At 38.4% G+C, this 17,435-nt stretch overlaps 1 protein-coding gene across 1 annotated transcript; it reads right to left on the bottom strand.

The window, feature by feature from the left end:
* Positions 1-5,780: 5,780 nt before the first annotated feature.
* Positions 5,781-6,557, bottom strand: LOC148046222 (olfactory receptor 14I1-like). The gene has a single exon (XM_087714585.1). It carries the CDS (start codon positions 6,555-6,557, stop codon positions 5,781-5,783), a length of 777 nt encoding a protein of 258 aa, XP_087570711.1.
* Between the last annotated feature and the right edge of the window lie 10,878 nt (positions 6,558-17,435).

Consider the following 17,435-nt stretch of genomic DNA (forward strand, 5'->3'; position numbering starts at 1 on the left):
TTTTTTCAAAAACAGACATAAATTTATTTAAAAAAAGAAAACCTTTTTTTCTCACTAACATACTTCTACAGCTACCGTTCATGTAATCCAGCAGTTACATGCTACAAATTTGGTGAGACTCAGACTTGGCTTCCTTAATATTTGTTAACTAGTCACATAGGGAACATAGACACAATATTAAAGAACTCTATAGACAAAGGAATAATTGCACAATCACAACTTCAGTGCTAGCAGATGCAATTCTCTAAGGCATTGCAAGGACATGACATTTCCTTTCAACAAAAGGAATGTGTAGTAGAGGTAGAAAATATTACTGACAGGACCTTTATTTCCACATATAATGGGTAGTAGAATTAAGGATTGAGACCATACCTGATGTTTTTGATCACTTTCTTTACTTTTCCAGAATATTATGTCATTCATTAAAACAATTGTCCATTGATGATCACTGAATCTATCCCAACTATACCTTAGAAATAATACTTCATCACAACATTGATGGTAATTTGAATAAAGATCTATTGTTATAGGTTTGGTTGCAGGTCCTGTCATTCTTAGAGTCCATCAGCCAAAATAAAGAACACAAATGTAATATACTACAGGCACGAGTATACAATAAATGGTGCATGTAACAAAATATGTGGCAGGTGAATCTCTGTATCATGTGTAATAGTGCAACTCAAGTGTTGATGATTCGTATCAACTCCGTCTAAATTTAGTAATCTGACAAAGAAAGGGCAGAGAAAAAGAAATGCAACCACCTTGAGCAGTGGATTGCACTAGAATACCTCCAAGATCACTTCCAATTCTATTATTTTATTACTTTGTTATTCTGCTAAGTTTAGAACTATATGGAATTCTGGGAGAAACCAATTGGCATTGCAACAAGAATGGCTGAAAATAGCGGAGGTACACAGAGCTCCATGAAAATGAGCCAGTAACTGCTGACTGGGAAATCCTACGGGGTCAGAACTGTCTTGGAGGGGTGATGAAGAAAAGAAATATGATGCTTCGTCAACCACCAACTAATGAATTCTCAATTTCCTCATTAGGTCTGAAGAAAGCTCTTCTGAATGGCAGCCAGGGATGTAAGCCATTTTTGGCAAGTCACAAGCTGTGACAACTGTGCCAATAAGATTTGTGCTGGAGGGGTTTGTGGACAGAGCATTGAAACTGAGTGAGACAACTTCCAACTTTTATTCTAGAGACTTACCATATTTTTGGAGTATAAGATGCACCTTTTTTCCTCAAAAAAGAGGCTGAAAATCTACATCAAATGCAGCATTTTTTGCCTCCCAAAGTCCTGCTCCTTCACCAAAATGATCGTGCATAGCCTTATGGAGGTTTTCAGACAGCTCCTGGGTGCTGGGGAAGGCAGAAATGAGGAAAAAAATTGATCATTTCTGCCCCCAACCCCAGCAGCACTCTATAGGCCTCTATAAGGCTATGCATGCAATTTTTTTGACAAAAAATGGGCCTGTTTGTAAAAAAAAAAAAAGGTCATTTTTGCTCGTTTTTGCCCCCCGCTACTAGGAGCACTCTGCAAGCCCCCCAAAGGTTATTCATGCCTTTTTTGGAGGAAAAAAAAGTGGGCCAATTTTTGCGAAAAATGGGCCATTTTGGGGAGGTTTGCAGAGTACAAAAACTTTTTTTTCCTTTTGGAAAACTCTTTAACTGATTGATCAGAATTACATTGATCAAGTGCTGTGCCAGCAAAAACAAAGTTTTAGGTGCTGCAGATTGTCAGCGATTTCCTTTTCCAGCACATGGATAAATACACCTGGAAACATCTACCTACCTACCTACTCTCTCTCTCTCCCTACCTACCTACTGTATTTCTCCCCCCTTTACCTACGTACCTACCTACTTTCTCTCTCTCTCCCTATCTATTGTATTTCTCTCTTTCTCTTCCTATTTCTCTCTCTAGCCCTCTAGCCTTCTCTCTAGCCCTCTACCTACAAACTCTTCCCCCCCACCTACCTACTGTATTCTCTATTTCTTTCTATTTTTTTTCTCTCTCTCTATCCCTTTATCTACCTACCTACTTACCTAACTACTCTTGTTCTCTCCTTACCTACCTACTGTATTTCTCTTTCTCTCCCCCTCTATCCCTCTATCTACCTACTTTTTTTAAAATTTGCCTCTTCAAAACGTTGGTGCATCTTATATTCCAAAAAATATGGTAACCCAAGTAAAAGAATTTCAAAAATAATATCCAAATGTTAAGAAAGTGGTGATTAGATACATGGAGAAAGAATGTTTGAATGTTTGAATGTTTCCTTTATTTGTATGCCGCCCTTTTCCCTGGGGGGACTAAGGGCGGCTCACAATTCAAAAAGGGGGGGGGAGACAAACAGTAGACAATACAACATGTTAAAAAAAAGAGCACAACAGTCACACAGTTCGGGTGGGGCTACAATCTTAACCCCAGGCCAGCCGGGACAGCCAGATCTTTAAAGCAGCGCTGAAGGACTGGAGGGTGGTGAGGGTCCGAATCTCCATGGGGAGTTCGTTCCAAAGGGTCGGAGCAGCCACCGAGAAGGCTCTCCTCCGGGTAGTTGCCAGTCTGCACTGGCTGGAAGATGGAATTCGGAGGAGGCCTAATCGATGCGATCGTATCGGTCTAGTGGAGGTAATTGGCAGTAAGCGGTCTCTCAAGTACCCAGGCCCACTACCATGAAGGGCTTTATAGGTGATAAGTAGCACCTTGAAGCGCACCCGGAGATCAACAGGTAGCCAGTGCAGCTCGCAGAGGATAGGTGTTACATGGGTGAAGCGAGGTGCACCCACAATCGCTCGCGCGGCCGCATTCTGGACTAGCTGAAGTCGCCGAATGCTCTTCAAGGGCAACCCCATGTAGAGCACATTGCAGTATTCCAGCCTAGAGGTCACAAGGGCACAAGTGACTGTTGTGAGGGCCTCCCGGTTCAGGTAGGGATGCAACTGGCGTACCAGGAGAACCTGGGCAAATGCCCCCCTGGTCACAGCTGACAAATGATGTTCGAAGATCAACTGTGGATCCAGGAGGACTCCCAAGTTGCGAACCCTGTCTGAGGGGCGTATAATTTGACCCCCCAGCCTGAGAGATGGAACACTTGGCCAATTTGCGGGAGGGAAACACAACAGCCCCTCGGTCTTTTCTGGATTGAGCACAAGCTTGTTGACCCCCATCCAGTCTTTAAAAGCTTCCAGACCCTGACTCATCACATCCATCGCTTCGTTGAGTTGGTACGGGGCGGACAGATACAACTGAGTATCGTCCACATATTGATGGTATTTTATCCCGTGCCGTCGAATGATCTCACCCAGCAGTTTCATGTAGATGTTGAAAAGAAGGGGGGACAGGACCGAACCCTGTGGCACCCCATACGTTAGGGGGCTAGGGGTCGATCTCTGCTCCCCAACTAACACCGACTGCGACCTGTCTGAGAGGTAAGAGGAGAACCACTGTAAAACAGCACCTCCCACCCCCACCTCCTGCAGTCGTCGCAGAAGGCTAAAGCTTAAAAGGCAACAGAAATGCCCAGTGGAAGCTTTAAAATATAGAAAATCTGGGAAAGAGCTAAAAACAATTTGAAAAGTGATTATTGGGAGAAACTGTGTTTTTTATTTTTATTTTTAAACCCCCTGGATCTATTTGACAATCAGCTGATCACTGCACACTGTTTAATGTTGGAAATTGGAGCACGGGAGCCATCTGCAGGAAAAAGAAGAGCACTACAGAGTCATATATTACACAGTGGAATAGTCCACTCATCAGGTGACCAGGGAATGAATGGCTATCTGCAGGATCTCCTGTTCCAGGAACAGATACAAATAGTACTTTAAATAAATTTCTGCAAAGGCCCTTTTGGGAATTGCTGCCACCCACGATTGAGTAGGAGCTATGAGCTTAAATGACTACCACGTTGTACACCAATGTTGAGTAGGGAAGTGCAACCCCTCCAAGACTAAACACAGAAAGTCCTCAGAGAAAAGGTTCCAAATATCCATAGGTGCACAGCTTCAGCAAGATTGTGTAGAGGATTTGGTTTTCTAACTCTAATATATATTGTAATCTCTGGTGAATATGAGCTTCAATGAATTTCAATTGCTTACTGTTTCACTGTATGTATCTTTGTTTATATGCAGATTGATTCTACAGTGGCATATGTTACTTCAGCACTAACTGTTAATGTCTTCTTCTAATGTGCCTATTATTTTAAAGCAGGAGTATCAAACTCACGTCATCATAATGGCATCATGTGACAAATCAGGACTTTTTTCCCCTTTGCTAAACTGGGCGTGGGCATGACCAGTGCATGATGCATCCTGCATGTGGGCCAGGAGTTTTACAGCCCTGTTTTAGAGCTTGGGAAATGGACATAATAAATTCTAGATGGGAAAACAGCAAATAATAATAAATAGATTTTGCACTATCTGCAATGCTTTCATAACATTTATTCTTATAACCAATCTTGCCATGTTTGCAGTATGTATTGGAGACCTCCATTTACTTGCAAACAGCTAAGTTTCATGAAGCACTTATTAATCACCAAATGCACCTGTATGATAAATGCACAGTAAAGAAACAATATCACAGCAACAAATGTTCACTACAATAGAATTTTGAATAAAATAACAGAGCTGGAAGGGACCTTGGAGGTCTTCTAGTTCAACCTCCTGCCAGGTTGGAAACCCTATACCATTTCAGATTGGTTGTCCAATATTTTCTTAAAAATTTACTGTGTTGGAGCATTCACAACTACTGCAGACAAATTGTTCCACTGGTTAATTGTTCTCACTCTTAGGAAGTTTCTTCTCAATTCCAAGTTGCTTCTCTCCTTCATTAGTTTCCATCGTTGTTTGTCCTGCAATCTTAGGAGAATAGCTTGACTCCCTCTTCTTTGTGGCAGCCCCTGACATATATGAACAATGCTACCATGTCACCCCAGTCCTTCTCTTCACTTAAACAGTCATACCCAATGGCAGAAACCGTTCTTATATGTTTTAGCATCCAGTAACATAATCATCTTCGTTGGTCTTCATTGGCCTTCTCGTTCGAGAGTATCAACATCTTTTTTTACACCATATTGACCAAATCTGAGTGTAGTATTTCAATTGTGGTCTTACCAAGGCATTATAAAGTGGTATTGATACTTCATGTAATGATGATTCTATCCCTCTATTAATGCAGCCTAGAACCATGTTAGCTTTTTGGCAGCTGCTGCTCACTTCTAGTTCATATCTAAATGATTGTTCACTAGGATTTCAAGATTCCTCTAACAGCTACTAACATTCAGCAAGATACCACCTATACTATACTGTGCATTTCAGGCTGTTACCCTATCCTATTTTATATGGGATAAATCAGTCCACCGACACAAAAATCGACACTAGTAAGAACATTTCTCAGAGCACTTGGAGCATGATTTCAAAATTGTTGAAAAAGGAAATGAGAATAAAATACAGATTTCATGACCGTGTATTTGTGGAAGAGACTTTGGAACATTCTCCATTGATTAAAAGAAAGCCAAGTTTCTCATCACAATGCATAGTGTAAGGATCATAATGTTAAAATATGAGTGTTACATCTAATTTCTATTTAGCTAAAAGTAATTCCAGCTTTTCCACCATTTCATATAATTATGTGTGTGTGATTTTCTGGACTATGCCCGATACGTCAAAATAGGTAAGCTGTAATTAGCAAGGCTTATATGATAATAAAGATGTTACTCTTTAGAATAACAACTTTGGTGGAATTTTTGAATTCATAAGCAAAAGTTGCTTAAGAATTTGACTTAAGCAGGTTTTGTATTTTGATTTATAATCCTTTGATTAAACAACTTCCATAAGGCAGATTTGATATCCTTATTCCTCATGCTATAGATTATAGGGTTCATCATTGGAGGGATCACAGAGTAGATCACTGCAAAAACTGCATCCCAATTATAAGAAGACCAAGTAATTGATATGAATTGGGACATTGTGCCTGTGCCAAGAAATAAACTGAAAACAAGGAGATGGGGAATGCAAGTAGAAAAGGCCTTTTGTCTATTGGCTACGGAGGACATGCTCAATACAGTCTTAAAAATGTTTACATAGGACATCATAATTAATGTAAAACAAACAACAACAAGCAAAGTACTAAAAAGAAGAACCATGATTTCACTGAATTTGGGATCGAAGCAGGAAATCTTCATGAGGTGTGGAACTTCACAAAAGAACTGATGGATGACTTTGGAACAGAAAGGCAATGAAAAAAGAGTTCCCACGTGCATAGCAGCATTAAGAAAGCCTAGTATCCATGCACCCCCTGCCATCCGGAAGCAGCTTCCCCAATTCAACATAGACATATAATGTAAAGGATGGCAGATAGCCACATATCTGTCATAGGCCATAGCAGTGAGAAGGAAAAGGTCTGATGACAGGAAGAAGACAAAGCAAAACATTTGTGCAGCACATTCAGAATATGATATCTTTCTTGTATTCATGAGGGCACTGGCTATTGATCTGGGAATGGTGACAGCGGTGGATCCCAGATCGACAATTGCTAAATTGACCAGAAAGAAGTACATTGGTGTCTCAAGATGGTTGTCCATTATTACCAGCATGATGAGGAGAAGATTTCCTATCAGGATAACCAGATACATCATGAGGAAGACCACAAAATGCAAAAGCTGAAACTCCCATTTCTCAGAAAATCCCATAAGCAAGAAATCCATGATGTCGGTTCTGTTTGACATTGTTGAAATTTTAACTGTAAGAGAAAATCATACCAGTTTAACAAATCCCCTCATTGAATATGATTCTATTTTTCAAAACGATATATTCCATCTAACCAATTTCCTTTTTGATATGGTCACTCCATAACATAGAAAGCTATATAACTTCAAGTTAGTTTTTCAGTAGTGATGTCCTTCATTAAAGAACCAATTCTGCAGGAAAAAAATATATTATGGTGCAATAGATTATTATTTTATTTAATCATATAATTCCAATCTTGTTTAAACTAGGAGTTCAGATACAAAATTGCTTTCTTGTAACATGCAGAGTTATTACAAACATAATTTGTTATAGTACATTGTAAAAGTTTCAACTGCTCAGCATCCCAAATATGTGATATACTTCAGCATGATTTCAAGCCTCTTTTGATTCTTTATAAATAATAGAGAGGCAATAAGGTATGTTATTTTGGCATTTTATTGAAGTTTTAATTTTTAAAAAACAAAGGTGATATAAGTTTTCTTATGATGATATGATACCAGATATACGCCCATCATTTTGTATTAATGGTAAAATAATATCTCCTGTGTCATAAAAGACCATATCTTGAACTGAAAAGAAAGTTCTTCAAACCCGTTTACTTTTATTAAAGAAGAAATTTCAAAGAATGTACATAATTATGTTTATCAAACGTTAGAGGAGCATTTGATTTTTTTTCATATCAACAGGGAGTACTGATTTTGCCAACTTTTGAAATTTTAGAGATAGACCTTTTGTCTACTATTACAGAGATATTATCTACAGCCATGGGATATATTCAAGTGTGTGAAGTGTCAAGAGAAAGTTCAATATCTTTTGATTAGCTTGAAACTAACACTTTGTTTCATTGAAAATGTTACATTTCTCCTTTCAGACATTAGTCTATTTTTATCAAACTATGAATACAACAACAATGAAACCCCTTTGCTAAAACTCATTAAAAAACAGGTTACCTCTTAAACTTTTTTTGAATAAGCCTTATAAATTTTAAAATTTTAAAACTTCCTTTTCGATCTTTTTAAATTGATAAGGAAAACAATCATATAAAGTCAGTCTCTGCCCCGTTTTTCGTTTATTTGTTTATATTTCTTTCATAACTTCTCAAATCTTTTTGTGGAAGATTTATAGCACACCACTAGCTCAAGCATGTGCATGATGCAGATTGTTGGAGAAAAAGCTTGCATTGAACACTGGTGAATATGTCAATTATATGGAAATGATTCTTAATTAGGATCAAGAGATTATTACACTTATTCAAAAATGGACAATAAAAAAATAAAAAGAAACATTCCTCACCAGCTTATATTTAAACTTGTATTCGACAGCTACTATTCTTGTAATCCAGCAGTTACATACTGCAAATTAGGTGAGATTCAGACATGGCTTCCTACTCAATATTTGTTAACTACACCCATAGGGAACATGGCCAAAACATTGAAGACTTCTATTCACAAAGGAATGGTTGCAGAATCACAACTATAGTGGTGGCAAATGCCATCCAGGGAATTGCAAAAAGATAATATTTACTTTCAACAAGAGGATACATTAAACAGGATACATTATAGACACTATAGATTATGCAAACAAACTTTAGAGAGAAAGGTTAAAATATCTTATTTTATCATGCTCTGCAGAATATTAAATAATCTGAAGATTTTCAGAGAGTCAAAATCTATAGTTTTATCATTGTGTGCATAAAAATGGCCCAAAGCATATTTATGAATTAAAAATGTATTTTGAATTTAACAAAGGGATATTCCAGGAGATAGTTTATTTATTAATTTGTCAAACAGAAAAATACTCAAACTGATTCTCACAGGAGTTGGCAATAATAAAATATTAAACATTTTAACACAACTTAGAAGCAAAATACGAAATAATAAAATAAGATAAATACAATTTTATCTACAAGAGGCTAGCTACCACAAAGAAACATTAGCAATAGAAATAGCACTTAGCAATAGCAACATCACTTAGACTAAAGTGCATTGCTGTACCCATGCTAGGATTTCATCATCCATTTTAGGCCACCACAGGGCACTCCAGGCCAAGGCTTCCATGTGTACAATGCCCAGATGCCCTTTCATGCAGCCTTTCTAACATTTGGGAGTGTAGTGTCTCTGGAATGACAACACGTTTACCCCAGAGGAGACAGCCCTTTAGTTCAGAGAGTTCCGCTCACCTTCCGGACGAATGGCAGGAACTCCTCCACCATCTGACCCAGAGGCCAGCCTCTATGAACCCACTCCAGGACCCTTAGAATTACCTTGTCCTTGCATGAGTGTGCCTCTATATCAGATGCAGTAATAGGCAACCTTAAATCATCCAGAGTGATGACCTAACACACAAGAGCTTGGTCTTGCACTGGTATGGGTAATGGGCAGCGACTTAGGGCATCATCATGCCCTAAGTGCTTCCCAGGCCAATACTCCAACTGGTAAGAGTAGGCAGCTAAGAATTCAGACCACCGTAACATCCGAGGTGATAAAATTAAAGGCATCTGGCAGTCACCTGCCAGAATGCCTAGAAGGGATTTATGGTCGGTGGCAAGGAGGAAACGGCAGCCATACAAATAGTTATGGAATCTGTTGATTCCCGCAATGGCCACAAGCGCCTCCTTATCAAACTGGCAGTAATTTCTTTCCGTGGTCGATAAGGTATGGAAGAAATAGGCAATAGGAGCCTCCTGACCATCTGTCAGCCTGTGGACGAAAACTGCCCCAACACCATAAGGCATCACATGTTAGAGTCAGCGATAGCCTTTCGTTATACTGTATGAGGACAGCTGCTGACGTCAACAGTGACTTCACGCCGGCAAATGCTTTGGCCTCTGTATGTCCCCAATGTCATACCATTGATTTATCCAGAAGCCTGTGTAGAGGCTCCGCTGCAGAGGCTTTGTAGGGCAGGAATACTGCATAAAAGTTAAGCAAACCTAAAAATGCCTGCAGTTCCTGTTTAGAGGTAAGGGTAGGAGCCTTATGAATAGCCTCCACTTTGGAAGGCATGGGGTGAATTCCTTTAGCATCAATTAACAATCCTAAAAATTCTACTGATGGAACTCCCAATAGACACTTACATTTTTTCAGTTGCAGGCTGGCTTCCCTAAAACGTGTTAAGATGGCTCAAATCTTTAATTTTATTTTATTTTAATTGAACAAAAACACACAAAAAAATCACCTTTCATTATATCTGATTAGTTACAGATAACTTTTGTGCATTTCTTCCACAGTCATTACTTATAGTTCATATTAAATTATACACTTTAAATAAAAAAATCTTTGTATATCTAACTATCAATATACCACAATTCTCATTTGACTACAATTATTTGAGCATGCTTTTACCTCAAATCATTCATACTTAAAGACACAACCACATAATGGCATTCATTAGTTATTTCAAAAAATCCTCCAATAACATCAGACCTTTATAGCATCTTTTAAATAAAAGTCAATTAATAAAGTTTCTAAACCTTCCCCCCTTTTTTTCCAACTCACTGTTTAGAATTTATATCCAAGTTACTTTTGCCAATACCATAGCATGTATATATTGTTAAACAATGACTATTAATATTTCCTTGTTGTTATTATAATTGGCTAAAAATCGTTTACTATTTATGTCCCATCTCCTCTCGCCAGACCCCCCCTCAACTATTTTTTTATTATCAACTTTCATTGTCAACCTGTGTCTTTCCAGTAACAAAACAGTCTTATCTCTCTTGCCAATTGTGGTATCAGTCTTCTTTTTATCTCCTTTATAAGGATTTTATAGCCTTCTCTCTGCACTTTGTTGCTTAAAGGGTCTCTCAGATAATCTCATTGCCCACCAGTTGCTATTAAAATTAGCTTGTCTTTGGTTGTCAATCTTGTTTCTGAAAAAATTTCTCTTATGTCTATCATCATTAGTACTTTTTTTCTTCTATGTCCTGGAATCTGGGGTAGAGCTCCAATTCATCGAATTCCCTTTTCCATATTCCCTTCTTTCCACTTTCACCCACATTTGCTCCATTAATAGATTCATCTATTGTCTTTTTATCTTTTATATCTTCATTCTCCCCTTTAATTTTGGGGGCTCTAACCCTATCATCTTTTGCTGTGAGGAAGACTAGTGTTTCCAACTTCTTCTCAATTCTCCCATATCCTTCCAATAGATTTTGAATTCTAACCAAGATATTTTGGAATTTTAAGGTTTCCTCATCTGAGTATTGATCCATGTTTCCAAAACAGAAGAAAGAAAGAAAGAAAAAGAAATAAAACTAATAATGACTGCCACTCTAGCCTTCCAGGGCTCTTTTATTTTTTTTATTTTAGATTGACTTGAACACAAGTTCTTTTATTCCCTTCAATGAGAAAGGTTATGTTTCCCCGCTTTCTTTCCCCTGCCAAAATAATTCTCAGAAGCACCTTTGAAAACAATTCGTGCCCTTGGTTCTTTATCAGTTTTTGCAAACAAGTTGCAAACCCTTCAGCTACAAAGTTAGTGAAGTCAAAGAGAGAAAAGAGATACGTTGTTTCAAAAACCCCAGCCTCTGACTTCCGAGTGGCAGTGTTAATTTTTCATCTTCTAATATTTATCTCTGGCTCATAGGAAACAAAGTTCTTTAGATTTCTTTTAGTGAGATTTAATAACAAGTAATAGGAAGAATTGTTAAAATAAGAATGAAGGTTTTAATCCAGAAGTCAAAAAATAAAGCAACAAAAAGCAGAAGAAAAAAATCAATCTGTTCACTTTAAGAGGAGAGATGAAAAACATTGCAAGCACTTCAATCCATAAAAAAAAAAAATTACAAAGAAAAAAAAACTTTCCACAGCGATCCAATTAGGGTTATATTTGCCACTCAGTCCTTTTGCTTAAGTATCTAATTTGGCTTTAAAAAACATTTCTTGGGGCAGTCTTTAGCAAAATAGAAAAAATACCTCACCAGATGGACTTACTTTCTCTTTTCACTTCCTTCCTTCCAGAGCATCCCGATTTCATCAGCCTGGGGCCTGCCTGTTTACAGCTGGCTTGAAGCACTTCTCTCGGGTCTATCAGGGACTTTACGATGTCCCTGAGACAGCAAGGCTTTATCTACCTGATCACCGTCTCTACGGGATGGTTTAGGTCTCAATGGAGTCTCGGAGTATCGAGACTGCACGTATCAATGGCAGTCTCGGAGTATCAAGACTGCAGGTTGTGACATCACGATGTGGCTCCTCCTTAGCAAGATGGCCCAAATCTTGATGACAAGGTCCACTGTGCCCTTGGCGGCCAGCAGTATGTTGTCAAAATATGGGACCACACTGTCCAGCCCCTGCAGCAGATGTTCCATTAGTCCTTGAATTAAACACAGAGCCACGCAGACTCCAAACTGGGGTCTGCGGCATTTGAAGGCCCCCTTATGGGTGACAATAGTCTGTGTCCTGACCATAGACTCATCAACAGGTAGCAGTTGATAAGTCTGGGCCATATCTAGTTTAGCAAAAATCCGTCCCTGTCCCAATGAATGCAATAAATGTTGCACTACTGGAACAGGGTACGGATTGGCCTGCAGCGCTTTATTCAAAATGGAACTGTAATCAGTTCCATATGGAACCATTGACCTTCACAGGGGTGACTATAGGGGTCTCCTACTATGATGGGTTCCAGGGTACCTTGGCTGATTAATTTATCCAATTCTGCCTCCACTTTAGCTCTAATAGTGAAAGGCACCCTTTGGGCTTTTAACCAAATAGGCATAACCTTGGGGTCTAAATTCAATGTAATAAGGGTGCCCTTATAGTTATCCAATGTCCCCTTGAACACATCAGCAAACTCATCATACAAATGGTCAAAATCATCAGATACAGTCGCAGCATATATCCTGGCAATAGTTAGCCCTAATGGTTCAAACTAGTCTATGCCGAAAAGGCTAGCCAGTGGATTGGCGATAACAATAAGTGGTAGGTGGCCCTTGAAGTCTTGATGCTCCATCAACACCGACGCTGTTCCAAGCACTATAATCACCTTTCCTTGATAATCGTGGAGACGGCTGCAATGCGTTAATGAGTCCTTCATAACAGGAGGCATCAGTTGTTTAAGTGTTGGCCAGGAAATGATAGTTTTAGTGGACCTGGTGTTGATTTCCATTTTGCAAGGTGACCATTCAATCTGTACTGTAAGAAAAAAAATTGATTTCTGGGAGCCCTCTACCGCCGAGTGCATATCACAAACCTCTTGGGATGACATTGTCCACAACAACGCAATAAGCTTTTGGCCACCCCGATTGCCCACCGACTTTCTTCCTAAATAAGCATTGTTAGATTGACCGGGGCTAGGTAGCAGAGCTCGGCACACGCTTGCCAAATGCCCTGTTTTTCTGCATTGGCAGCATGTGGCTGTTTTGAAATGGCAATTCAATCAGTTGTGGTTGCCCCCACAACTGAGGCAACACTTCTGAGGTAATTTGGTGGGCCATCCACTTCCAGTTGCCCTGGCTCTCAGACGGGCAACCTCATCACCCTCATTAAATAATTCATCCTCAGGAATTTCTTGTTGGTTAACAGTCATTGATTGGAGCCCTGTGGGGGTGGCTGAGATATATCTCTGTATTTGGGTGGTTGAGTTCTTGGCTATCTCGCTGGCCCTGGCCTCATCAATCACAATTTGGAGGGTGAGTTCTGATTTAGCCAACAGCTTCTGCTGCAATTTTAAGTCCCGAATACCACAGACAAATTGCTCCACTAGCGCGTCGTCAAGTTCAGGGAACAGGGAATTTATAGCTTCTCTAAGCAGCGAGGCCACATATTGAATTATTGATTCACCCTCCCTCTGAAGGCACTGTCTAAACGTGTGTCTTCTCGCAATTTTAGACAGTGTCGGAGCATAGTGATTTTTTAATTTACTCAGGAGCACCTCCCAAGGGACAGTATTCATGGACACCAGGGCGGACAGCGCTCTGGTTGTGCCAAACATTTCCGGGCTGCAGGCACTAAGGAAGAATCCTTTCTTCCTTTCAGTCATCACCTCAGTAAGATTGTTGGCCAGAATGAAGCAATCAAATCTCTCAATGAATGCTTCCCAGGATTCTTTTTCTGCATTGAAAGGCGCGAAGCTCAGAATGGCTGCCATTATGAGGCTTATAATTAAAGCAGTAACTCGGGTGGCTGAGGGAATTTAAAATCCCACCCCCATCGCCAGTTTTATGTATCCCTTGTGAAGGGACAAATGACTGAGGCGAGTGATCACTGAAACAATAACTGCTTTAATCAACCCAACTATGAGAACAGAACAGAGCCTGCCAGTTTGACAGCTACAGGTGGCTGTCAAACTGGCAACACAACCTTTTCCTACCAGAACCCTCCTTTAATTTCAACCAATGGCAATCATCCTCAACCCTGATTGACACTGAAGATACAACAGTCTATATACTATTGCTATCGCTATCAGTGCAAACACATCAATTGGCCATCTGATCTAAAGTAGGTTTTCTCACTGGCTGTTTCAAGGGTTATCTGGCCATCATTCTGTTGAGTTATCACTAACAAAGAAAGGATTCATGATATTATAGAAATTATGGAATGATAATAGAAATCACTGTTTATGGAAATTCTCCATTAAGTCTCAGAACTAAAATTGAAATTTAGAGATATAATTCAGAGATCACTGTAACATTATAATTTATAGCATTCCGATAAATCAAAAAGAACATGTTTTGTCTCACATAGTTAATCCAAAATCAGAAGGAGTCTGGTAGCAAATTTTCTGACCATAGTTAGCCTTGATCCATAAAACCAAAACTAATGTGGAAAAATTGATTGATTTAATTCATTTTTTTCTTCATAAAATTATCAAGAAATATTTTTTCATCCCATATATACTTCATCGATGTTTCTGTAACTCTTTGAAAAATATATACATATTGTGGCCATGTTCCCCATGGGACTAGTTAGCAAGTGTTGCGGAGGAAGCCTTGTCTGAATCTCACCAAATGTGCATCACATAACTGCTGGAGTAGTATAGTATAAGAGTTGAAAGATATGAGGAAATTTTATTTTATTCATTTTTAAAAAAGAATGAAGCCTTTTTTAAAATAAGACTAATAATCTTTGGATCCTAATTAAGGATTCATTTCCTCATATATTTCTCATATTCACAGGTGTTCGATGCTAGATTTTTCTCCATCAATCTGCATCATGCTCTTATGCTTCAGCTGGAGATATGCTATAAATCTTCCACAAAAAGACTTTGAGAGGTTGTTGGAAGAAATATAAACAAACAAAAGAAAATAGTGGGCCTAGATTGGCTTATACAATTGTTTTCATTATCAATTTAAAAGGATCAATGGGGAAAAAGTAAGTTTTTAAATTTTAAAATTTGTAAGGATTATTCAACAATGGTTTAACAAGTAACCTGTCTTCTTATGAGTTTTAACAAAGGGTTTTTGCTGTTGTATTCATAGTTTTGATAAAAATAGCAGAAAGTCTGAATGGAGAGATGTAACATTTTCAATAAAACAACTGACGTGCTAGTTTTGTGCTAATCAACAGATATTGAATTTTCTCCTGATAATTCACATCCTTGAATATATCTCATTGCTGTAGATATTATCTCTGTAATAGATATTGATAGGTATAGATATTGGATAAAAGGTTGGCAAAATCAGTATTCCCCGCTGATATGAAAAAAAATATATCAAATGTTCCCCTAATGTTTGAGAACCTTAGCCACATTGCATTCTTCTTCTTTGAAGCTTCTTCATTAATAAAAGGAAACTGGTATGGAGAACTGTCTTTTCAGTTTCAAGATATGGCCTTTTATGACACAGAAGATATCATATTACCGTTAATACAAAATGATTGACATATACCTGGAATCATATCATTATAAGAAAACTTATATCACCTTTGTTTTTGAAAAATTAAAGGGCCCCATTACCCCACCATTATAAATAGGCTTGAAATCCATCTTCAGGTATTTCATATCTTTAGGATGTCATGCCATATCTTTAGGATGTTACTATAACAAATTATGTTTGTAATGTCCCTGCATATTACAAGAAAGCAATTTTATATGTGAACTCCAGGTTTAAATAAGATTGGAATTATATGATTAAATAAAGTAATAACATATCGGACTATATATGATACGGTTCCATCACAAAACCACGTTCGACTAAAGCGTGCTCGACGAAACCGCGTAGCTGACATCATCACAGGGCAACAACAGCGCAGAGACAGAAGCACGCTGTAAACGCTAAACCTAAAATTAACCCCTAAACCTAAACCTAACCCCCTTAAACCTAATCCTAATCCTAAACCTAACCCTAAACCTAACCCTTAACCTAACCCTAAACCTAACCCTAAACCTAACCCTAAACCTAATCCTAACCCTTAACCTAACCCTAACCCTAACCCTAACCCTTAACCTAACCCTAAACCTAACCCTAACCTTAACCTAACCCTAAAGCTAACCCTAAAGCTAACCCTAAACCTAACCCTTACCTTAACTTGAATCGGCTTGCTTTCAAAGCGCTATTTAAAGCGCCCTTCTTTCTCCGCGCTCGCTGTTGTCGCCCTGTTGATGACATCAGCGACGCGGTTTAATCGGGCGTGCTTTAGTCGAGTGCGGTTTTGTTTTGCCATGATATGATACAGCCACATATCCAATCAATCCACTTACTGAGACAACGCCAGCACTCCACACATCCCCACCAAGATTTATAGAAAGACAGCAGCTCCAGCCACATTTTAAGCCAAAAACACCAGCCTGAAGATGGCGAGTGAGACTTTGCTGAAACGTTGCCAAGACAATCTCAATCTTATACAGGAAAAAACCCGAATACAACAAAACCACCATACCTATACCAGTGAAAATCTACGAATATGTGTGTGTGTGTGTGTGTGTGTGTGTGTATACACACACACATACATACATACATACACACACACACACACACATACACACATATAATTTCCATTAGTATGTTTCTATTTTTCTTTATTTCTGTCTTCACCCACCCACCCATCCACCCTTGGAAAGCTACATAGTGAAGCTTGGGAAAAAATCTAAGAGAATATCACATACAAATCTAGTATCTTTCATAATCTGTTTTGAGCTTTTTAAGATTTTGATAAAATTCTTGAAATAGAAATATTTTTTCATGATACAACTGTGGTGCCTAAATTGTACTAATCAGAAATTTACTCAACCAGGGGCTTTAAATATTGTCTCTTTTTAAACAATTTGAATACATAGAAAGTGTAGATAAATTGAGAATGGCTCGATTAACAATATTCTGTTGTTAAACCCAATGGAGGAGTCAATCTAAATAAAGACTTAAATTAGGCTTAGAATCAAGCATTTATTATTCACATCCTTGAATATAAGGAACTGCTGATTTGATGTTTGTAAAAGTTTGGCAAATCACAGTAAAGCATAATTTTATCTGAATTCTTCGTGTAAGCAAGATTGGAATTCTCTGATTAGATAAAATGATAAAATCTTGCACTATAGTATATTATTCTCCTGTAAAATGGTTGCTTCGTAAAAGAAGTTTGTGCGGCAGAACTATCTTGGAAGTTACAAATATAGCTTTCTATGTATGGAAGTGACCATATCAAAATGAAAATAAGAGAGTTGTATAGTTTTGCAAAATAGAATTGTATTCAATGGCAAGATTTGCTATATTGATGTTTCTTTCTCTGACAGTTAAAATTACCAATTACCAA

The sequence above is a fragment of the Thamnophis sirtalis genome, unplaced genomic scaffold (genome assembly GCF_051295495.1).
Source record: "Thamnophis sirtalis isolate CommonGarterSnake01/CBP01778 unplaced genomic scaffold, rThaSir2_p1.2 scaffold_4, whole genome shotgun sequence".
Lineage (NCBI taxonomy): Eukaryota > Metazoa > Chordata > Lepidosauria > Squamata > Natricidae > Thamnophis > Thamnophis sirtalis.